Source organism: Anopheles coustani, chromosome 3 (assembly GCF_943734705.1).
Source record: "Anopheles coustani chromosome 3, idAnoCousDA_361_x.2, whole genome shotgun sequence".
Lineage (NCBI taxonomy): Eukaryota > Metazoa > Arthropoda > Insecta > Diptera > Culicidae > Anopheles > Anopheles coustani.
Window position 1 is genome coordinate 87,739,365 of NC_071288.1, and position 18,139 is coordinate 87,757,503.

Consider the following 18,139-nt stretch of genomic DNA (forward strand, 5'->3'; position numbering starts at 1 on the left):
ATATTGTAAAGAAAACTACTTAAATTCTTCTGATTCGTATCTCGATCTGCTCATTAAAACTGATCTTACTGATTTTCCAGGAACACGAGATGGGGATATTTGCAGCGCCTCTGATTCCACTGACATGGCCGATTATTCAAGCCGGAGTTGCAGTCGTCGGATCTGCAGCAATTTTAATAGCACATTCACCTTTACCTGGGATGGTGGCTTCTGCTACTGTAGCAGTTGTGGAAACTACTGCAAAAGTCGTCACTGCTCCGATTCGAGCCGGTATAGCTGTTGCTGAACTGATAGTCGATAGTGTCAGTGACAATAGCAGTGGAAGTGGCGGTAGCAGCGGACATACCAGGAGCAACGGCAATGGAAGCAGCAGTACAAGTGATGCCAATAGAAGTAGTACTAACAACGGTGGTACTAGCCAAAGCAATCGAAGGGAAACCGAGCATACCGGCGCGGGCGGCAACGGAAACGGTGGTGGTGGGAACGGAAATGGAGATCGTAGGAAAACTGATCACGAAATGGATAATCAATTGGAAGACGAAGAAAACAACAATGAAAACCAAACGCAGCAAGTACGAACTTCAAAACGTAAAGTTTGCACTGCGTGGCTTGAGCCTGTAGATTACCCAAAGCCACCGGTTCTTCCCCCAAGAGATCCATCGGAGGAGAAATACTTTATTCGTTTAAAGGTGCCATACTATTATCGTTTAAACGATGGAATCTTCTTTCCGAGACAACGCTTAATATATAGATCGCGTATGTTTTTCTATGGCATCGGTCGTCTACAAAAGCTGTGTAACGAGTTAGGTCTCCATCTGAAGGATATATGTAAATTTGGGACAAGTGTGTACAAAGATGCTCGCCCTGGTAGACTAAATCAAGCACCTCACGTTCACGCTGCTCATGTATTTCCCGTTACCGATTTTAACTTTGAATTAATTCGTGCGAGAATGAGACAGTATAATATGTCTCAGGAACAAATTAATGTGCTTGAAAACATACTCAAGAACATGGTTGGGCAGACAGATTACGTGCACAGAGCTTTCAATGCAGCTGGGACCGTAGGCCGAGATCTCGATAATTTTTTGAGGGATTTTATTCAAGAAAACCGAAACGTCAACTCTGGAAACATACAACAAGTAGTGAATTCTCTGGTTGATTGTTTGAGACAAGCTATTAAACCCGAATCGCAGGAAGAAATTGAGGAAACAATAAGAATTATCCAATCTACCAGCGCTAGTGAGTGGCAGAATCTTTTTAACGATGGTCTCAATGGAGTGCATGATGATCACTACAACCAAACACGCCGTACTATCGATGGAAATATCAAGGAAAGTTGTAAGGATAGCAAAAACCTTGGTAAGGACAGTAAAAAAAATGGGAAAAAGGATTAGAAAAATAATGATACACGGAGAAACAAAGAATACCAGTAATATAAAATATGCATATAATCTAACCTTACTTCCAACATTTTCCAATTTAATAATTTAATAATAAATTTGTAACATGTTGTTCGCAATGGTATCAATCAAAAGGTGTTTTTCATGTTTGCTTGTGTTTATTTCTGAATATCACCAAAGGGTTAGGTAAAATGCTGTAGGGTTTATGAAACTTTCTATTTATTCCACGTTCAAAACTTATGTCCGACATTGTAGCTCTTCATAAGAGAACAGCAATCAAAGAGATTAAATTTCCTTCATGATAAAAACATTTAAGAAAAACTAAAGGTGCGTATCTAGGGTTGTATGGTACTTGTAAGAAATTATGCGTAAATATTCCAAAATTACCTTGCTTCCTATACGGTTGCAAATTAAGCAGTATATTGCTGTTCACTCTCTTAGCAGGAGTTATGTCGGATTTTGCCGACGCTTATCCGCACACTTCGTCAGCGCGTTAGCCGCGCACGAAAAACGCGCACACGACGTGTGCACACCCCTGATGACGTCTATGCGAAGTGCCAAAAGGCAAGCGAATGTCGCCAAGAGCGCAATTTCACCGATAGAGGACATTTTAAGTCAGTCGCTAACCGGCTGTTGGAAGAAACGCTTCGTTTGCGAATCACGTAGCTTGCAGGAACTCGCTTAAACCTATTCAGTGTATCGCAATTCTTGTGCAAGAGAACTACGTGATAAAGCTAGCTGGTAAGTAGCTGCAGCATTGTTTATAGTGTGTCCTGTAAGAAAAAGGTAATATAGCCGATAGGTGATAATAACTTAAAGCTGTCATCTGCTGTTACATGTTTCTATCGCTTGTTTTATGTTCTCTTATCTGCACTGATTGAAAGGAGCTATTAATTTTACCCAATATTAGTGTGATTAAATGTAAAAATATGTACAAGTCAAATTTGTAACATTAGAATATATAGTGTTGCCGGTAAAGCTTAAGTAAATGTCTGTGCGTGTGATCTCGCTATTCGTCCCATGAAATCTGTTCCCTAATACTATTGCGATGAGGAAAATAGAAAATTATACAGATCTTTTTCTTCATTTTGACTCTTCCATTTTGTGCATGCGGATAGTCAGTAGTCCTGTACAGGGAAGAGTCCTGTCTCGGTTAGGATTGGAGCCCACGCAGTCAAGAGGGTGAAGCCCCAGCGCTCATGGGCCAATTTTATAACTATCGTAACCGCTCGGCTCACGTGGACTCTCATGATGATCCTGCGGATGATACATAGCTACCGACACGAATTCTCAGAAACCGATTGTCTAGTGTGGGTCGTTTAAGGAATTAATTATTATTTATTGCAACAACCCGTAATCTGGTAATTATGCCTTGTATTTCCCCTGTATCAATGTATTTCATAAAAAAAAATTTACCTACCCTGAAACATCGTTGTTTATTTAGCTTAACTACTTTTTGCTATTTATAACTCGTGGTTTTTTTTTATTTGATGTGAGGCAGCACGATCATAACTTACCTCACGCGCCTTGTTTGCCCATTACCTTTCATTGAAATTCAAAAGTGGTTGGGAGCGGGAGATATGTTTTATATACAACTGTGACTGTGAGAGTGAATAAGAAAATAGTGGTATCGAAATAGCATTCTCAAGAATCCGAACATCTTGCACGCACCAGACTATACGATTTATTGCTCGATCGACCTATGCGAACTCGGAATTTTTCTGCGTATTATTTTATTCTTTCATTCTAGCATACATATTTGTTATATACTAGTATACACTACTAGCATACTAGTACACAGTAGTATATACAATAGTATACACTAGTATATATAGTCTATAGACTTTTCCCCGGCGTGGGCGTAGTCAGGTGCGCATCCTTTTCTCATTGCCCTACGTTCCTTCCTCCTCTATCTTAACCGCACAGCCTCTTGAATACGCCGTGGCCAAAACTTTAAACCATCTACGTTTGATAGTGTGTTAAAACATCCAGCTTTATCACGGACCACGTGACCAAAGATTTTTTACAAGTACGATTCAGTGAAGGGAGAGGAGTTAAACGGGTCAAATATAACTGAAATACTCCACACTGCTAACCCTCCTTATGCTTCTCAACTACAACCAATCGAAATTTTTTTTTTTAAAACTTATAGGTAGGACTAATTCCAATGGCTAAAGTTTAGGCCAAGGACCGTAAGGCCACTTTACTGGCCGTCCGAATATTTTTTAAAAGTACTTAAAAGATGTAGCTTTACAATGAACTTTGCTTCATTCAATTAACTTGGTTAACTTTTTTCGTATTACCGATGAACATTTGTATATTTTTTAAATGTAAATGTTAAACGAAGCTTCATCATTGTTAACGACAATTTTATCATCATCATATGGGAGGAGATCAGCACTGTTGAGTTTAAAATATTTTTTGGTGTTGTGTACCACATATCACGCCATATCTTGCGTCCGACGCTCCAACGTTAGAATGTTTGCTTGACTGTGTTAATGAGGTTAATTGAGGCTGCGTATGTGAAGTAATGATAAGTTGCTAGTTTTGGGGGATTTTCAATCAATCTAATCTCCATTGGAATGGTAGCCATTGGTAGCTCCTTAGTTGTCGGCCACGTTTCTGGAACTTTCGTCTTATCTGTTTTGATATGTGCAGTTTTTGAACATGTTCGACATTTTTTGTTTGTTCCAAACTAATGCTTAAGACAATGTTAATGTTCGCTTTCTAGATTTAGTTCTGACTGACTGCAAGTTGGAATTATGCGGCGTGGTCAGGCCACCAATTTAGTCACTAGCTAAAATTAATTATCATCACCCTCCTCAAGACCTGTCTATGAGTTTTTTAAACTCTAATTTTTCAGCTGGCATCTCCCCCGCTGGCGATTGCAATCGCAGTTTCCCTCGCACCCACGGTCCACGGTGGCAGGGTCTCTTAGTCAAGGTGAAGGCTCCTTGGTTGGCCGTGTGTCTGCAGGTCCACTGCATGATATGAAGCCCTTTGGCTGAGCACTAAAGTGGCTCCAGGCCACATAACTTTTCACGCACCGGTGTCCTTCCCAAGTTCCTCTCTGGAACAACAAATGAAAAGACCAGGCAATAAACAATTCAATTTTCTCTAAGCCCATAGCCGCAACTCCGACGAGGAAGCAAGGGAGAATTGGGACACAAGACTCTAGCAAAAGTTTTTTTTTTCAATTTTGCTTATAGAGGCTTTGACCTTCAGCCTCATCACAATTCAATGAATAAGTTTTGTAGTAAATCAAATAAAGATATGTGCCGTTAGTGCTACTTCAATATATCCTACTTATACAAATGTCTCAACATTCACCGTTGGTAAGTGCGTAAGCGGGACGCGGAAACAAACATACTAAACATACATGTGCGGAAGCTTCTTATCATTATTCTCTAATTGTTGTGTGATGATGGTCCACCAGGAGAGCGTAACGCCGGTTAGAAAATCGGCCCATATGCGCTGGGACTTACCACTTAGATGGCGTTGGTTCGAGTCGCAACTAGTGTTGGGTAAAGCACCAAAAATCAGTGTGCTGTGCGCTCTTTATGCACAGTGCGCTCTTCAAGAGCATGAATCTTTCACGGGTCTGTCACGAATCTTCTCCATTTGTTCATTGACGCGGATCTTGCGACCAACAAAAAAAAAAGGAGGGAAGGGGGAGGACTTCTTAATGTTGGGTAATGTGCAATTGTACGCAAAACACACCTTTTTGGGCGCACAGACTACCCACGTACACAAAGGGGAAGAGAGTCTAGCAAGCCCTTGATGGGCAGACATTACCATTAACTAGATTGTTGTTACGCCAAGAAGATAAAGAAGAATTATTTATAATATCGATTGTAAATTTTAAAGAAAACATCAAATATGCTGGTCATTCATATCCTACTTAGCTTATTAAAACTAGTCTTACTGATTTTCCAGGAACACGAGATGGGGATATTTTTAGCACCTCTGATTCCGCTGGCATGGCCACTTATTCAAGCAGGAGTTGCACTCGTCGGATCTGCAGCAATTTTAGTAGCGCATGGAAGTGGCAATAGCAGCGGAAGTGGCGGTAGCAGCGGACATACCAGCAGCAACGGAAATGGCAGCAGCAGTACAAGTGATGCCAATAGAAGTAGTACTAACAACGGAGGCACTAGCCAAAGCAATCAAAGGGAAACCGAGCATACCGGCGCGGGCGGCAACGGTAACGGTGGTGGTGGGAACGGAAATGGAGATCGTAAGAAAACTGATCACGAAATGGATATCCAATCGGAAGACGAAGAAAACAACAACGAAAAGCAACAACAACGAACTTCAAACCGTAGAGTTTCCACAGCGTGGCGCGAGGCCGTTGATTTGAGAGATCCATCGGAGGAGCAATTCTTTATTCATTTTAGGGTGCCTGACGGTGTGGAAGAGCGGAACCCATTAAATCATGGTTTGTGGGTGCCTCACGTTGGACCCTATCAACCGAGAAGTCACTTGGTATATAGATCCCGTATATTTTTCTATGGCATCGGTCGTTTACAAAAGTTATGTAACGAGTTAGGTCTCAATATGAAGGATATATGTAAATTTGGTACAAGTGTGTACAAAGATGCTCGCCCTGGTAAAATCACAGATAAATCGGAATTGTATCACTATGCTCATGTTTTTCCCGTTACCGATTTTAACTTTGATTTAATCCGTCAAAGAATAATACAGCTTAATCCTAATAAGACTCAGGAACAAATTAAAGAGCTCACTCTCGGCCTCGAAAACATACTCATGAACATGGTTGGCGTGACACAGTCAATACACAAGGCATTCAATGAAGCTGGGACCGTAGGCCGAGCTCTCGATAATTTTTTGAGGGATTTTATTCAAGAAAACCGAAACGTCAACTCTGGAAACATACAACAAATAGTGAATTCTATGGTTGAGTGTTTGAGGTCAGCTATTAAACCTGAATCGCGTGAAGAAATTGAGGCAGCAATAACAATGATTCAATCTACCAACACTAATGAGTGGATGAGATATTTCAATGATGGTCTCAATGGAGTGCATGATAATCACTTCAACCAAACACGTCGTACCATCGATGGAAATATCAAGAAATTGTATGATAAGAATGGTAAAAATGATGGAAAAAAAGACCAAGGAAAATAATGTTGTTATTAGAATGACAACACAGCACCGTCGCTGTCAGCTGCCCCAGCATTTATGGCGGTAGATTCGAACAGTACCGCCATGCGGCGCGAACGGCTCTGGGGTTTCTTTTAAATGCAGAAGTTGACGTTTTGAGTCTGGTAGTCGAATAAAGCACTAATTTGTGTTCTTTTAGATAAACTGTAAAATTCCGACCAATTTTCTTTAATATCACTGACAACAAAAGATACACGGAGAAACAAACAATATCAATAATATAAAATATGCATATAATCCAACCTTACTTCCAACATTGTTCAATTTAATAATTCAATAATAAATTTGTAACATGTTGTTCGCTATGGTATCAATCAAAAGGGGTTTTTCATGTTAGTTTGTGTTTATTTCTGAATATCAGCAAAAGGTTAGGTAAAATGCTGTAGGGTTTATGAAACTTTCTATTTATTCCACGTTTCTAGTGTATCAAAAGGATATAAAAATTCTTACAATACGTATGGGCGCTGCATATACACTCTGCCCAGTTGCTATAAGACCTCCTGGATTTTCACGATTTCAAATGAAAAAAATATTGTTGTGCTTAACGCTGCGAACTGCTCGAAACTTGCGCAAAGAATTTGAGTTGAAACTGCTGGAGTTGTCCTGTTGTGGTTGCTGCCACCCGCTGGTTGGGCTGGTCGGCGCCACTACCTTGGCTATGCGTTGGCGATGGTCCAGGGGCTAGCGGCCCGACCTCATGGCTTCGGTGATTGCTGCGTCCTCATCATATCTAAACATTTTTGATGGCAAAACAGAGAAACATACTGGTCTGCTTACGGGAACGATGCAAGATAGAGGGTGAGAAAGGTGAATGGTATACTTAAATGGGGGCTTAAATATTCATGCAGTTCAAAGCAGTCGAGCAGTGAGTAGGATGAGTGAGAAATAAGCATCGATAAGACGACCCGGGCTATCTCACGGCTGCTCAGCGCTGTTCACGGTCATATGTGTAAATATCCCAAATTTACCTTGCTTTCTGTACGGTTGCAAAGGAAGCAGTATATTGCTGTTCACTCTCTAAGCAGGAGTTATGTCGGATTTTGCCGTCGCTTATCCGCACACTTCGTCTGCGCGTTAACCGCGCCCGAAGAACGCGCACACCACGTGTGCACAGCCCTGATGACGTCTATGCGAAGTGCCAAAAGGCAAGCGTATGTCGCCAAGAGCGCAATTTCACCGTTAGAGGACATTTTAAGTCAGTCGCTAACCGGCTGTTGGAAGGAACGCTTCGTTTGTGAATCACGTTGCTTGCAGGAACGCGCTTAAACCTATTCAGTGTACTACGTTGAGAGAACTACGTGATATAGCAAGCTGGTAGGAAGCTGCTGCATTGTTAATAGTGTGTCCAGCAAGAAAAAGGTAATATATCCAATAGGTGATAATAACGTAAAGCAGTCATCTGCCGTAACATGTTTCTTTCGCTTGTTTTATGTTCTTTTATCTGCACTGATTAAAAGGAGCTATTAATTTTACCCAATATTAGTGTGATTAAATGGAAAAATATGTACAAGTCAAATTTGTCACATTAGAATATATATTGTTTCCGATAAGGTTCAAGTAAATTATTGTGCTTGTGATCTTGTATTCGTTCCATGAAACCTGTTCCCTAATACTATTGCGATGAGGGTCATTTAAGGAATTAATTATTCGGAAAATAAACTTGCAACAACCCATAATCTGTTAATTTTGCATTTTAATGCTCTTGTATCAATGTATTTGATAAAGACAAAATTAACCTACGCTGAAACATCGTTGTTGCTTTAGCTTTACTACCTTTTGAAATTTATAACTCGTGGTTTTCTTTCTTTGATGTGAGGCAGCACGATCATAACTTACCTCACGAGCCTTGTTTGTCCATTAACTTGCATTGAAGTTTAATACAAGGGGTTGGGAGCGGGAGATATGTCTTACATACACTATGTATAACTGTATAACTGCGACTGTAGAGTGAATAGGAAAATAGTGATTTCAAACTAGCATTCTCGAAAAACAGAACATCTAGTAGCGTACTAGGGGTCCGCATAGGGGGTCAGTGACAGCCGAGCGGTAGCGCCGGGTTAGAAAATCGGTCCATGAGCGATGAGGCTCAGCACCTATACGGCGTGGGTTCGAATCCCAACCGAGACCGGACCCTCCCCTGTCACAGGGAAACAAGTCTCGTAAGCCCTTAACGGGCAGGCATGATCAAGAAGTCGTTACGCCAAGAAGAAGAAGTAGCAAACTAGTATACCCACACAACACGAAGTCGTATTTTTTTTTTTTTTTTTTATGTGGCACGACATCCCCTAGTGGGACAAGGCCTCTCTCCGAAGAGAGTTTGTGTAACCGAAAGACGGTATATTATAGATCGGTGGTCAGCCGTTCGTAATACCGATCGAAGTCGTATTAAATTGAATAAATTGAATCTCATATTAGCTTATTTCGAATCGGAATCGCATTATGCATAGACAATGTACGAGCAATGTATATTCTTTGTTGCATATGATGCCGATTAAGAATGCAATACGACTTTCTTTATGCATACGTATAGATGAACGAGCAATGTACGGCTGATGTATAGTCGTATATGATACCGACTTAGAAAATATACGACTAAACATATACATTTTGAACAATGTACGGTTAGCGCCTCCACTTTTGTACGTATAGGCATTATTTTTGTATCATTTACAATTCAATCATATTGCATAGAAAGTTTCAAGTTGATATTCGATTTACATGCATATGTGTTGTGTGGGTATACTAGGCTATATGGTAGTATGCACTAGGGTATACCCACACAACACGAAGTCGTATTAAGTTGAATAAATTGAATCTCATATTAGTATATTTCGAATCGGAATCGCATTATGCATAGACAATGTACGAGCAATGTACATTTTTTGTTGCATATGATGCCGATTAAGAATGTAATACGATTTTCTTTATGCATACGTATAGATGAACGAGCAATGTACGGCTCATGTATATCGTAAGTCGTATATGATGCCGACTTAGAAAATATACGACTAAACATATACATTTTGAACAATGTACGCTTAGCGCCTCCACTTTGGTACGTATAGGCATTATTTTAGCATCATTTACGATTCAATCATATTGCATAGAAGTACGATTATTTCAAGTTGATATTCGATTTACATGCATATGTGTTGTGTGGGTACAGTATATGGACTTTTCCCCAGCGTGGACGAGGTCACCTGCGCATCCTTTTCTAATTGCCCTACCTACACCTTCCTACCGTACTATCTCTATTTTGCCATGCACTACTCTAATTCCTATCAATCCGGCTGTATGTTGACCGCACTGCCCTAATCCTTATAGAGATCTAACCTTCCTTATATATATTTATATCGCTTTAATAATATCGTGCTTATCACTATCTTATCCAAAAACTAACGTAAGAAGCTTCTGTATATCACAGCCCCTCCTCCCTTCTCCCCACCCCCCCCCCCCCTCCCCTACCACCAAACTACTATCATATGAAAATCCTCGTAAAGGGGTTACTAAAATATGTAAGCCGGCGATTTAACCTTCTGATGTCATTCGGCTTCCTTCAAAGGCTTCCTTTAAAAAATATTTGATGCATCATCTTGGATCATGATCATAAATTTTACTTTACTTCATTATTATCTCATTCTTCGTCATTATATCTTTCTTCATAATGATCATCATTATACGTATATCCCGCCGTATCTTGATTCCGGTGTTCCAACTTTTGAATTTTTGCCTGACCGTGTTAGTGAGGTTAAGCTGCGTAACCAGTTGATAGTTCTAGGGGATTTTTAATCAATCTAATCTCCATTGGAATGCGTTGGTAGCTCCTTATTTGTCAACCACGTTTCTGGAAAATTCGTCTTATCTGTCTTGTCTGCACTTCACGCACAGTGCGCACAAGAGCATGAATCTTTCACGGGTCTGTCACGAATCTCCTCCATTCGTTAATTGACGCGGATCATGCTACCAACAAAAAAAAGGGTGGGGGGGGGATCATGCACTACTTTAATTCCTATCAATCCAGTTGTATGTTTACCGCACTGCCTTAATCCTTATAGATCCCCATCTAATCTTCCTTATATATATTTATATTGTTTTGATAATATCGTGCTTATCACTATCTTATCCAAAAACTAACGTAAGAGGCGAACAGTGCGCACAATCGCACATTACCCAACACTAGTCGCAACCAAGATCGGACGCTCCGCTATGCGAGAGGACTGACTACCCACGTACACAAAGGGTAAAACAGTCTAGAAAGTCCTTGATGGGCAGACATTACCATTAACAAGATTGTCGTTACGCCAAGAAGAAAACGAAGAAGAAGAATTATTTAGAATACCGATAGTAAATTGTAAAGAAAACAACAATTGTAATGGTCATTCATATTCCGCTCAGCTTATAAAAACTAATCTTACTGGTTTTCCAGGAACACGAGATGGGGATATTTGCAGCGCCTCTGATTTCCCTGACAGGGCCACTTATTCAAGCCGGAGTTGCGGCCGTCGGATCTGCAGCAATTTTAGCAGCGAATAGAAGTGGCAATAGCAGCGGGAACACCAGCAGCAACGGAAGTGGCAGCAGCAGTACAAGTGATGGCAATAGAAGTAGTACTACCAACAGTGGTACTGGCCAAAGCAATCGAAGGGAGACCGATGATACCGGTGCTTGCGGCAGCGGTACTGGCGGCAACGGTAACGGTGGTGGTGGGAACGGAAATGGAGATCGTAAGAAAACTGATCACGAATTGGATAATCAATCGGAAGACGAAGACAACAACAACGAAAAGCAACAACAACGAACTTCAAACCGTAGAGTTTCCACAGCGTGGCTCGAGGCCGTTGATTTGAGAGATCCATCGGAGAAGCAATTCTTTATTCGTTTTAGGGTGCCTGACTATGCGGAGAAACCGAACCCATTAATTCATGGTTTGAGGTTGCCTCACGTTGGACCCTATCAACCGAGAAGTCACTTAATCTATAGATCCCGTATGTTTTTCTATGGCATCGGTCGTTTACAAAAGCTGTGTAACGAGTTAGGTCTCAATATGAAGGATATATGTAAATTTGGGACAAGTGTGTACAAAGATGCTCGCCCTGGTAAAATCACAGATAAATCAGAATTGTATCACTATGCTCATGTTTTTCCCGTTACCGATTTTAACTTTGATTTAATCCGTCAAAGAATCAGACAGCGTAATCCTAATAAGACTCAGGAAGAGATTAAAAAGCTCATTCTCGACCTTGAAAACATACTCATGAACATGGTTGGCGAGACAGAGTCAGTGCACAAAGCGGTAAACGCAGCTGGAACCGTAGGCCGCGCTCTCGACAATTTCTTGAAGGATTTTATTCAAAAAAACCGAAACGTCCACTCTGGAAACATACAACAAATAGTGAATTCTCTGGTTGAGTGTTTGAGGTCAGCTATTAAACCCGAATCGCGTGAAGAAATTGAGGCAGTAATAACAATGATTCAATCTACCAACACTAATGAGTGGATGAGATATTTTAATGATGGTCTCAATGGAGTGCATGATAATCACTACAACCAACGACGCCGTACCATCGATGAAAATATCAAGAAATTGTTTGATAAGAATGGTAAAAAAGATGGTAAAAAAGACCAAGGAAAATAATGTTGTGATTAGAATGACAACACAACACCGTCGCTGTCAGCTGCCCCAGCAGTTATGGAGGTAGATTCGAACAGAACCGCCATGCGGCGCGAACGGCTCTGGGGTTTCTTTTAAGTGCAGAAGTTGGCGTGTTGAGTCTGGTAGTCGAATAAAGCACTAATTTGTGTTCTTTTAGATAAACTGTAAAATTCCGACCAATTTTCTTTAATATCACTGACAACAAAAGATATACGGAGAAAGAAATAATGTCTATTATATTAAATATGCATATAAACCAACCTGGCAGCCAAATTCTTATTTCTTGTGGATTCTATTTCCGTAAAATTGTAACATGTTGCCCGCACCAAAGTTGTTTTCCTGTTGGATTGTGTTTATTTTTAAATATCATAAAAGGATTACTTTTTTTATTAATTTCACTTAGGCAAATGTGTGATAAGTTAGGTGATCAAGCTAAATGCTGAAGCAGCACTTTAGCATCTTTCTTTTTGTTTCACGTTGCTTGTGAAGGTCTAATCATTGCATGAAATTTCTTTGAATTTGTTTCCTACATCAAATAAAAATGGTTTTACTTTGCAGATGCGTAAAATAAGACTCAAATTCTGTGAAAATAGATACTCTGGTAGTAGTTCGAAGTCGTTGTGGTTGGTCCCGTCATCGAATTTCACCTCGACGAGGCCGTACCGTATTTGGCATATTTGGTATGTCCGGATCATGTTGAGTTTTTGATGTGTTGAATCCGAAATGTTTCGGAATCCAGATGGCTCTTTACCATATTCTCAACTAGTCAAGAGGGATGATTTGGTTTTCTTTAAGGAAAATATTTCAAATTTTTCATGGTATTTGACAAACTTAATCGAGATAAACTCGACCATAAATATTAGGAGCTTGACCATAAATCAATCTTAGCGACTGGTTTTCTTGATCGAATCACGTTTCCATCAAACACACGCTTCTCAATTTTATGGTTCAAATATTAACTAGAAAATACGGTTGAAAAAAATTTAACACCAACGGTACAATTCAAGTAAATCTGACGGAGAAGATTTTAAAACATATACAAAAAAAAATGTACATTACAAACACTGATACAAAACACGTCGGATAGCGAAGTCTTTCGGTGGTCGAACAATCGATTTTCCATACCCATTTTTCAAGTGGACAACTTTGAAGCGACATCGGCGCTGGTTTCTTTCCAACATGATTGAGCGGCGGTTTGGGTGTGATGTTACGAGTGTCTCTCAAGAAAGAAAGGTCCACCCGTGGATGATCACACACCCGGTGGTAAGTGACCAGACTTTGGGAAAGGATTGAAAAAACACTTCCAAAGGGTTCACTTGAAGCACGCTCGGTTTCGATGAGCAAAGGAGAATCTTGCGACCTAAATTCTCAAGAGGGGAATCTAAATGGAATGTCACACGCAAATGTACCGAAAAATGAATCGTCCTGCATGATGTCGAATTGATAGGACGAAATTAGATTGGGGATTCGTGTGGATGTTTGCTTTAGAGCAAAATCGAAACACTTCTCTTTTAGAGCTGGTTTTATATTGCAACTTTACATAAGTGTAAGAAAACTAAATTCTATCATTTATGAACTGAAAATAAACAGAAACAGCTCCAGGTGATAACGAGCAAAGTCTGATATGAATTGTTATTTGCACAAGAAAAAGCATCGATATCTAACGGAAAAAGTAAGACAAGAGTTCCAACACTCTTTTTCCGAGATGGAAATCCTTACGATGAATAGTTAATGCTTGTTAAAACAATAGAATCGAAATCGAACAATATTCACAGCGCTAACGAATCGCCGAGTACATTCCAAGTGTGTTGAGTGAGCTAGATTCGACGTAAGACAAAAGGAAACAAAACAAAACTGCAACAAGACAAAAACTTTCTTTCCCTTTGAATGCACTTCAGTGCGATGTTTTCCTTTCCGAAAGTGCAATTGTGCCGCTTGTAAATGCAGCTGCTGCCACCGGTACAAAACAATGCGAAAAACAAGCGAAAGGCCATCGGAGGAAGACAGAATTCGTTATATTCATGCAGCTTGGAAGCTCTAAGAACTGCGGAAAGTCTACGGATAGTTCGGCTTCCAACGGGCGCAGTCGTCAGCTGACGGGCAGACAAAATGGCCAACGGTTGTAAGAAAATGATAAAACAGCTACGGTGTCCCTGGCACCGAGCGAGGCAAGATTGAAGTGCATGTTCGGGACCGTTTGTCTGCAAGTTAACTAACATTTATTTCCCGCCCATCCTCGAAGTATCCACCACGCTCCCGTGCCTTCTCCCAGCACACAACACCCAGAGCGATTATGATGTACTAAGTGGCGGTGGCAAAATTCCGCAGCTACCCCGGCAACGGGTGGAATTTGTTTTTATTTTCGCCCCTTCCGATTGAAAGATGCAGCAAGAGCGTTAGCGGAGTTTTTGTTTTACATTGTAAGTCAGTTTCGAGACCGTGTTGTGCTGGGGGAAGAACCGGAAAAACACTACGGTTCGAGGGAAACAGATGTTGCATGGAAGTGGAAAAACGGAAAATCAGCGCCGAGCATGAACTAGCGCCTGGTGGCACAATTGAATAGGTACCAGCTGCATAAATACAGTATTCATGAGCCTTTGCACTTGATGTGCCTTTATATGTTTACAAGCAAGTGGAGGTAGAAAAGCGCGAGCCACTAAATCAGTTTGCTGAATAGGGTAAAAAAGAGAAGTGGGTTAAGAATTATAAATGACTTTTGAAAACGAAGTGATAATATTGTTTCTCAGTTATACGATCAGTACTCATCAATATATGCACATTTGAAAATGAAAGGAAACATGTTTTAATTGATTCGATATATGGTACAAATGCTTCATTTTGACTGCTCGTAAATTAAACCTATAGCATAAATTAGGTATTTACAATATGCAAGGATTTTAATTTGTTACTTAGTTTCCCAAAATCTGGAAAAGTTCAAATATAAAAGAAAATAATGTTCTTCGTAAGCAGTTGAGCAAGATAATTTTTAAGAGCTAAGTACCCATGAAATTCTTTTTTTCCTTAAATATTAATGACTAAAAAATTTAATAATGTACTTTTGTACAGTTTTGAGACACTTCACTGATCTTGATTACACTAAATCAAAAACAGTTTTTGATTAACATCCTAGAATTTGTTCGAGTTTCTTCTTTCAGTTCTCCATACATCTAATCTTGTATGCTTTGCTATAACAAAATAAAGTTTTCCAATAATTTTGATTCTTCTTCAAACTATATACTGGAGTCAATACGATAACTGCTTTGCCATGAGTTGGATAGTACTATTCCCTTCATTTTTCCAATATTTGGCGGATTACTAATCAAACGTCTACCAGATATAATCGGGTATTCGTGGTTTTTCTAGTCAACCTAATCTGAATTAGTTCTAATTCTACCAAAGTATTTCTTTATTAGAAAATATTTCTAGAAATAAGCAAGAAATTTAGCTTTTCTGTTGTTTTCATGAAAAACATAACCTATGTTTCGTTATTGCACATCACGATGGAAATTGAAACAGCGTCGCCATCTAAATGCTAATTTCTTCATTATTGTAAATGCAACAAAAAGTACGATAAATGCTAACAAAAACTGCAACTGAAACAAGCGACGAATCTCCATTCTGTATGTCAACGGTGGCTTCAGTTTGCGACAGAAACTCATCCCTTTTCGCCGTTAAGTTATTGTTAAAAGAACCCGTAATTACGCCGAGCTTAACAACTCGCCCACTCCCAGTTCCGGAATGAAGAGCCCATAATGAATCACCCTGTACTGTTCCCGACTGTTTGGTCGCGCAGGAAGCGCCTGTCCTAAATTCAAGTTTGTTGTATTCCACCGAGAGAAGCCACCCATCGGGTGGCGCTACAGACGCAGCCAGCAGATCTGAGGAGATTTATTGAAAAGTGCATCGATGATGACGGAGCGCTGAAAAATGACGCCGGTCCGGGTTTCCGCTCCAGTTCGCGCATTGTTTGCAGCGGAGCTAAATTTAATTTCAGCTAATTATGTTTTGTGTTTCATAATAATGTTTTCCCCCCGGCAGCTCGTGCGCGTTATGGATGCCACCCGGGATGGATGCGCTCGTAGAAATGGCATCATCATCACGATCGTCATCATCAGCGTTAGAAAGGCCATTATTTTCTCTCTTCCCGGTGTCTTTTCTCGATTCGCCTTTGGGAAGACTCCCTTTGACAGTGGGCTTTCTTAAAGACACTTTAAGCGCGACGATGATGGACCCGAAGGAGACTACTGCTTCGAAAGTTTATCTACTTCGCCTGCCCATCCGTTTGTGTTTTGTCTTTTTACCTCTTCCTTGACTTGGTAGATGTCGAGCACGTCAAAGGAAAACGGACATTGTCCTGGACGTTTTTTTTATTCCTTCAGTTACTCACACTTTCGAGATCATTTTCGAATCCGGGGGGAAACTGGAGAATCCTTAGGGGATTCTTTTTAAATCAGGTCACTTCAGCAGACAGTACCGCACTCGACCGTTGTCTTTCGAGAGTCTTAGACCACACCGAGAATAATTCATTTTGCAATCTTCGCTCAAAGGGAGTAGCAAACGAAACAGAACGTACTAGGAGTGAAAAGTGTAAACAAAATCCAATGCATTTTCGATCGTCACGAAGGACGGAGGAATGAGACCGAGTTCCACCGTCTTCAAACAGTTTTAACCGGGAGGGAGAAAAGAATGCGAGGAAAAAGGCACGTTAAACAAGCGGCAGAAAACTGTCAGTGGATTGAGAAAAAGTTCTAACCAAATGAAGAAAGCAAAGAGAAAGGATGGTTTGCAAAAACGTTAATACAGAAAAAAACACTCAAGTAACAAAAATGACTAAATAAAATAAAACAAACTGCACAACAACAGCAATCCGAAGGAAAGTGCACTTTTTGCCGGGGGAAAGAAAAACAACAACCGCTGTTTCTTGCAGTGAAGGTGGTAGCATAAATCCGGTTACAGACGCAGCGAAATACGGCTACAACGAACGAACTTAATTAAATTGAAATTTAATTTCACTATTGCAGCCATTTTTCACTCAACGCTCGGTGCCGGGTCCGGCAAGGCGTTCATTTAATTTCAGATTTGGCCAAGAAACAAACGCCTTACAAGCGGGCCTCCGCACAATCCAGTAGGGTGCGGTAGCATGAAAATTCAACAAAATCATAGTTAATTTGATAAAAATCATCATGAATTAAAATTCGTGTGCAATGTGCGAGAGAAGAGTAAACTATGAAACAATTTGCTAAGAACTGTAAATAAATAACATCCTTTAGAAATTATGCTGTTTCTGCTAGATTCGTAATTAAAAATGAATAACTACGAGTTGTTTTAAGACGATTGGATTTCAAAAACTTTCCAGCTGTGAACACTTGGACAGAAAACTTTCTTTTGGTGTCGTTTGTTTTATTACATAAAATGTGTCCTTATTAAATTATATCTTATACGACATTTGCAGACTTGTTCGCGCACTCATCCCAAAAAACAAAAGCATAAAAGTTCAACGGTCACAAAACACAGTCGTAAACTTGTTATCCCTTAGCTAAAGATAACGTCTTCTAGCGTAGCTTCAGGATGCTTTTTGGCGCAACCCCGGTGCCGCGTTGTTTTTTTTTGTCAATTTCCTATTCCGTTCCGAAGTAAGGATCCACAAAAATAGAGCGTTATCATTCGATATTTTCCTGGCAGTGCAACTGTCGCAACCGAGCGTTGGGAAATTGTTTTATCCTCGGTCTAATCTTATTTGATCGGTATGTCTGTATATGTTGAATGTTTTTGTTTCAGGAAAAGTTGATTTTCCAAAACTTAACTTGCTCTTCTCAATAAAGTATTGCTCTTCTTCAAAACATATCGAATTTAAAAATGTCAAACAACTATAGCTTTTTTCGTTGATTAAGTTTTGTTATGT

General features: G+C 40.1%; 1 protein-coding gene across 1 annotated transcript; it reads left to right on the plus strand.

Moving 5' to 3' along the window:
• Positions 1–200: 200 nt before the first annotated feature.
• LOC131268809 (putative lysozyme-like protein) lies at positions 201–12,405 on the plus strand. The gene is made up of 4 exons (XM_058271092.1): positions 201–572; positions 5,337–5,721; positions 11,057–11,392; positions 12,395–12,405. Exons 1-4 carry the CDS (start codon positions 201–203, stop codon positions 12,403–12,405), a joined length of 1,104 nt encoding a protein of 367 aa, XP_058127075.1.
• The last annotated feature ends 5,734 nt before the right edge of the window (positions 12,406–18,139 follow it).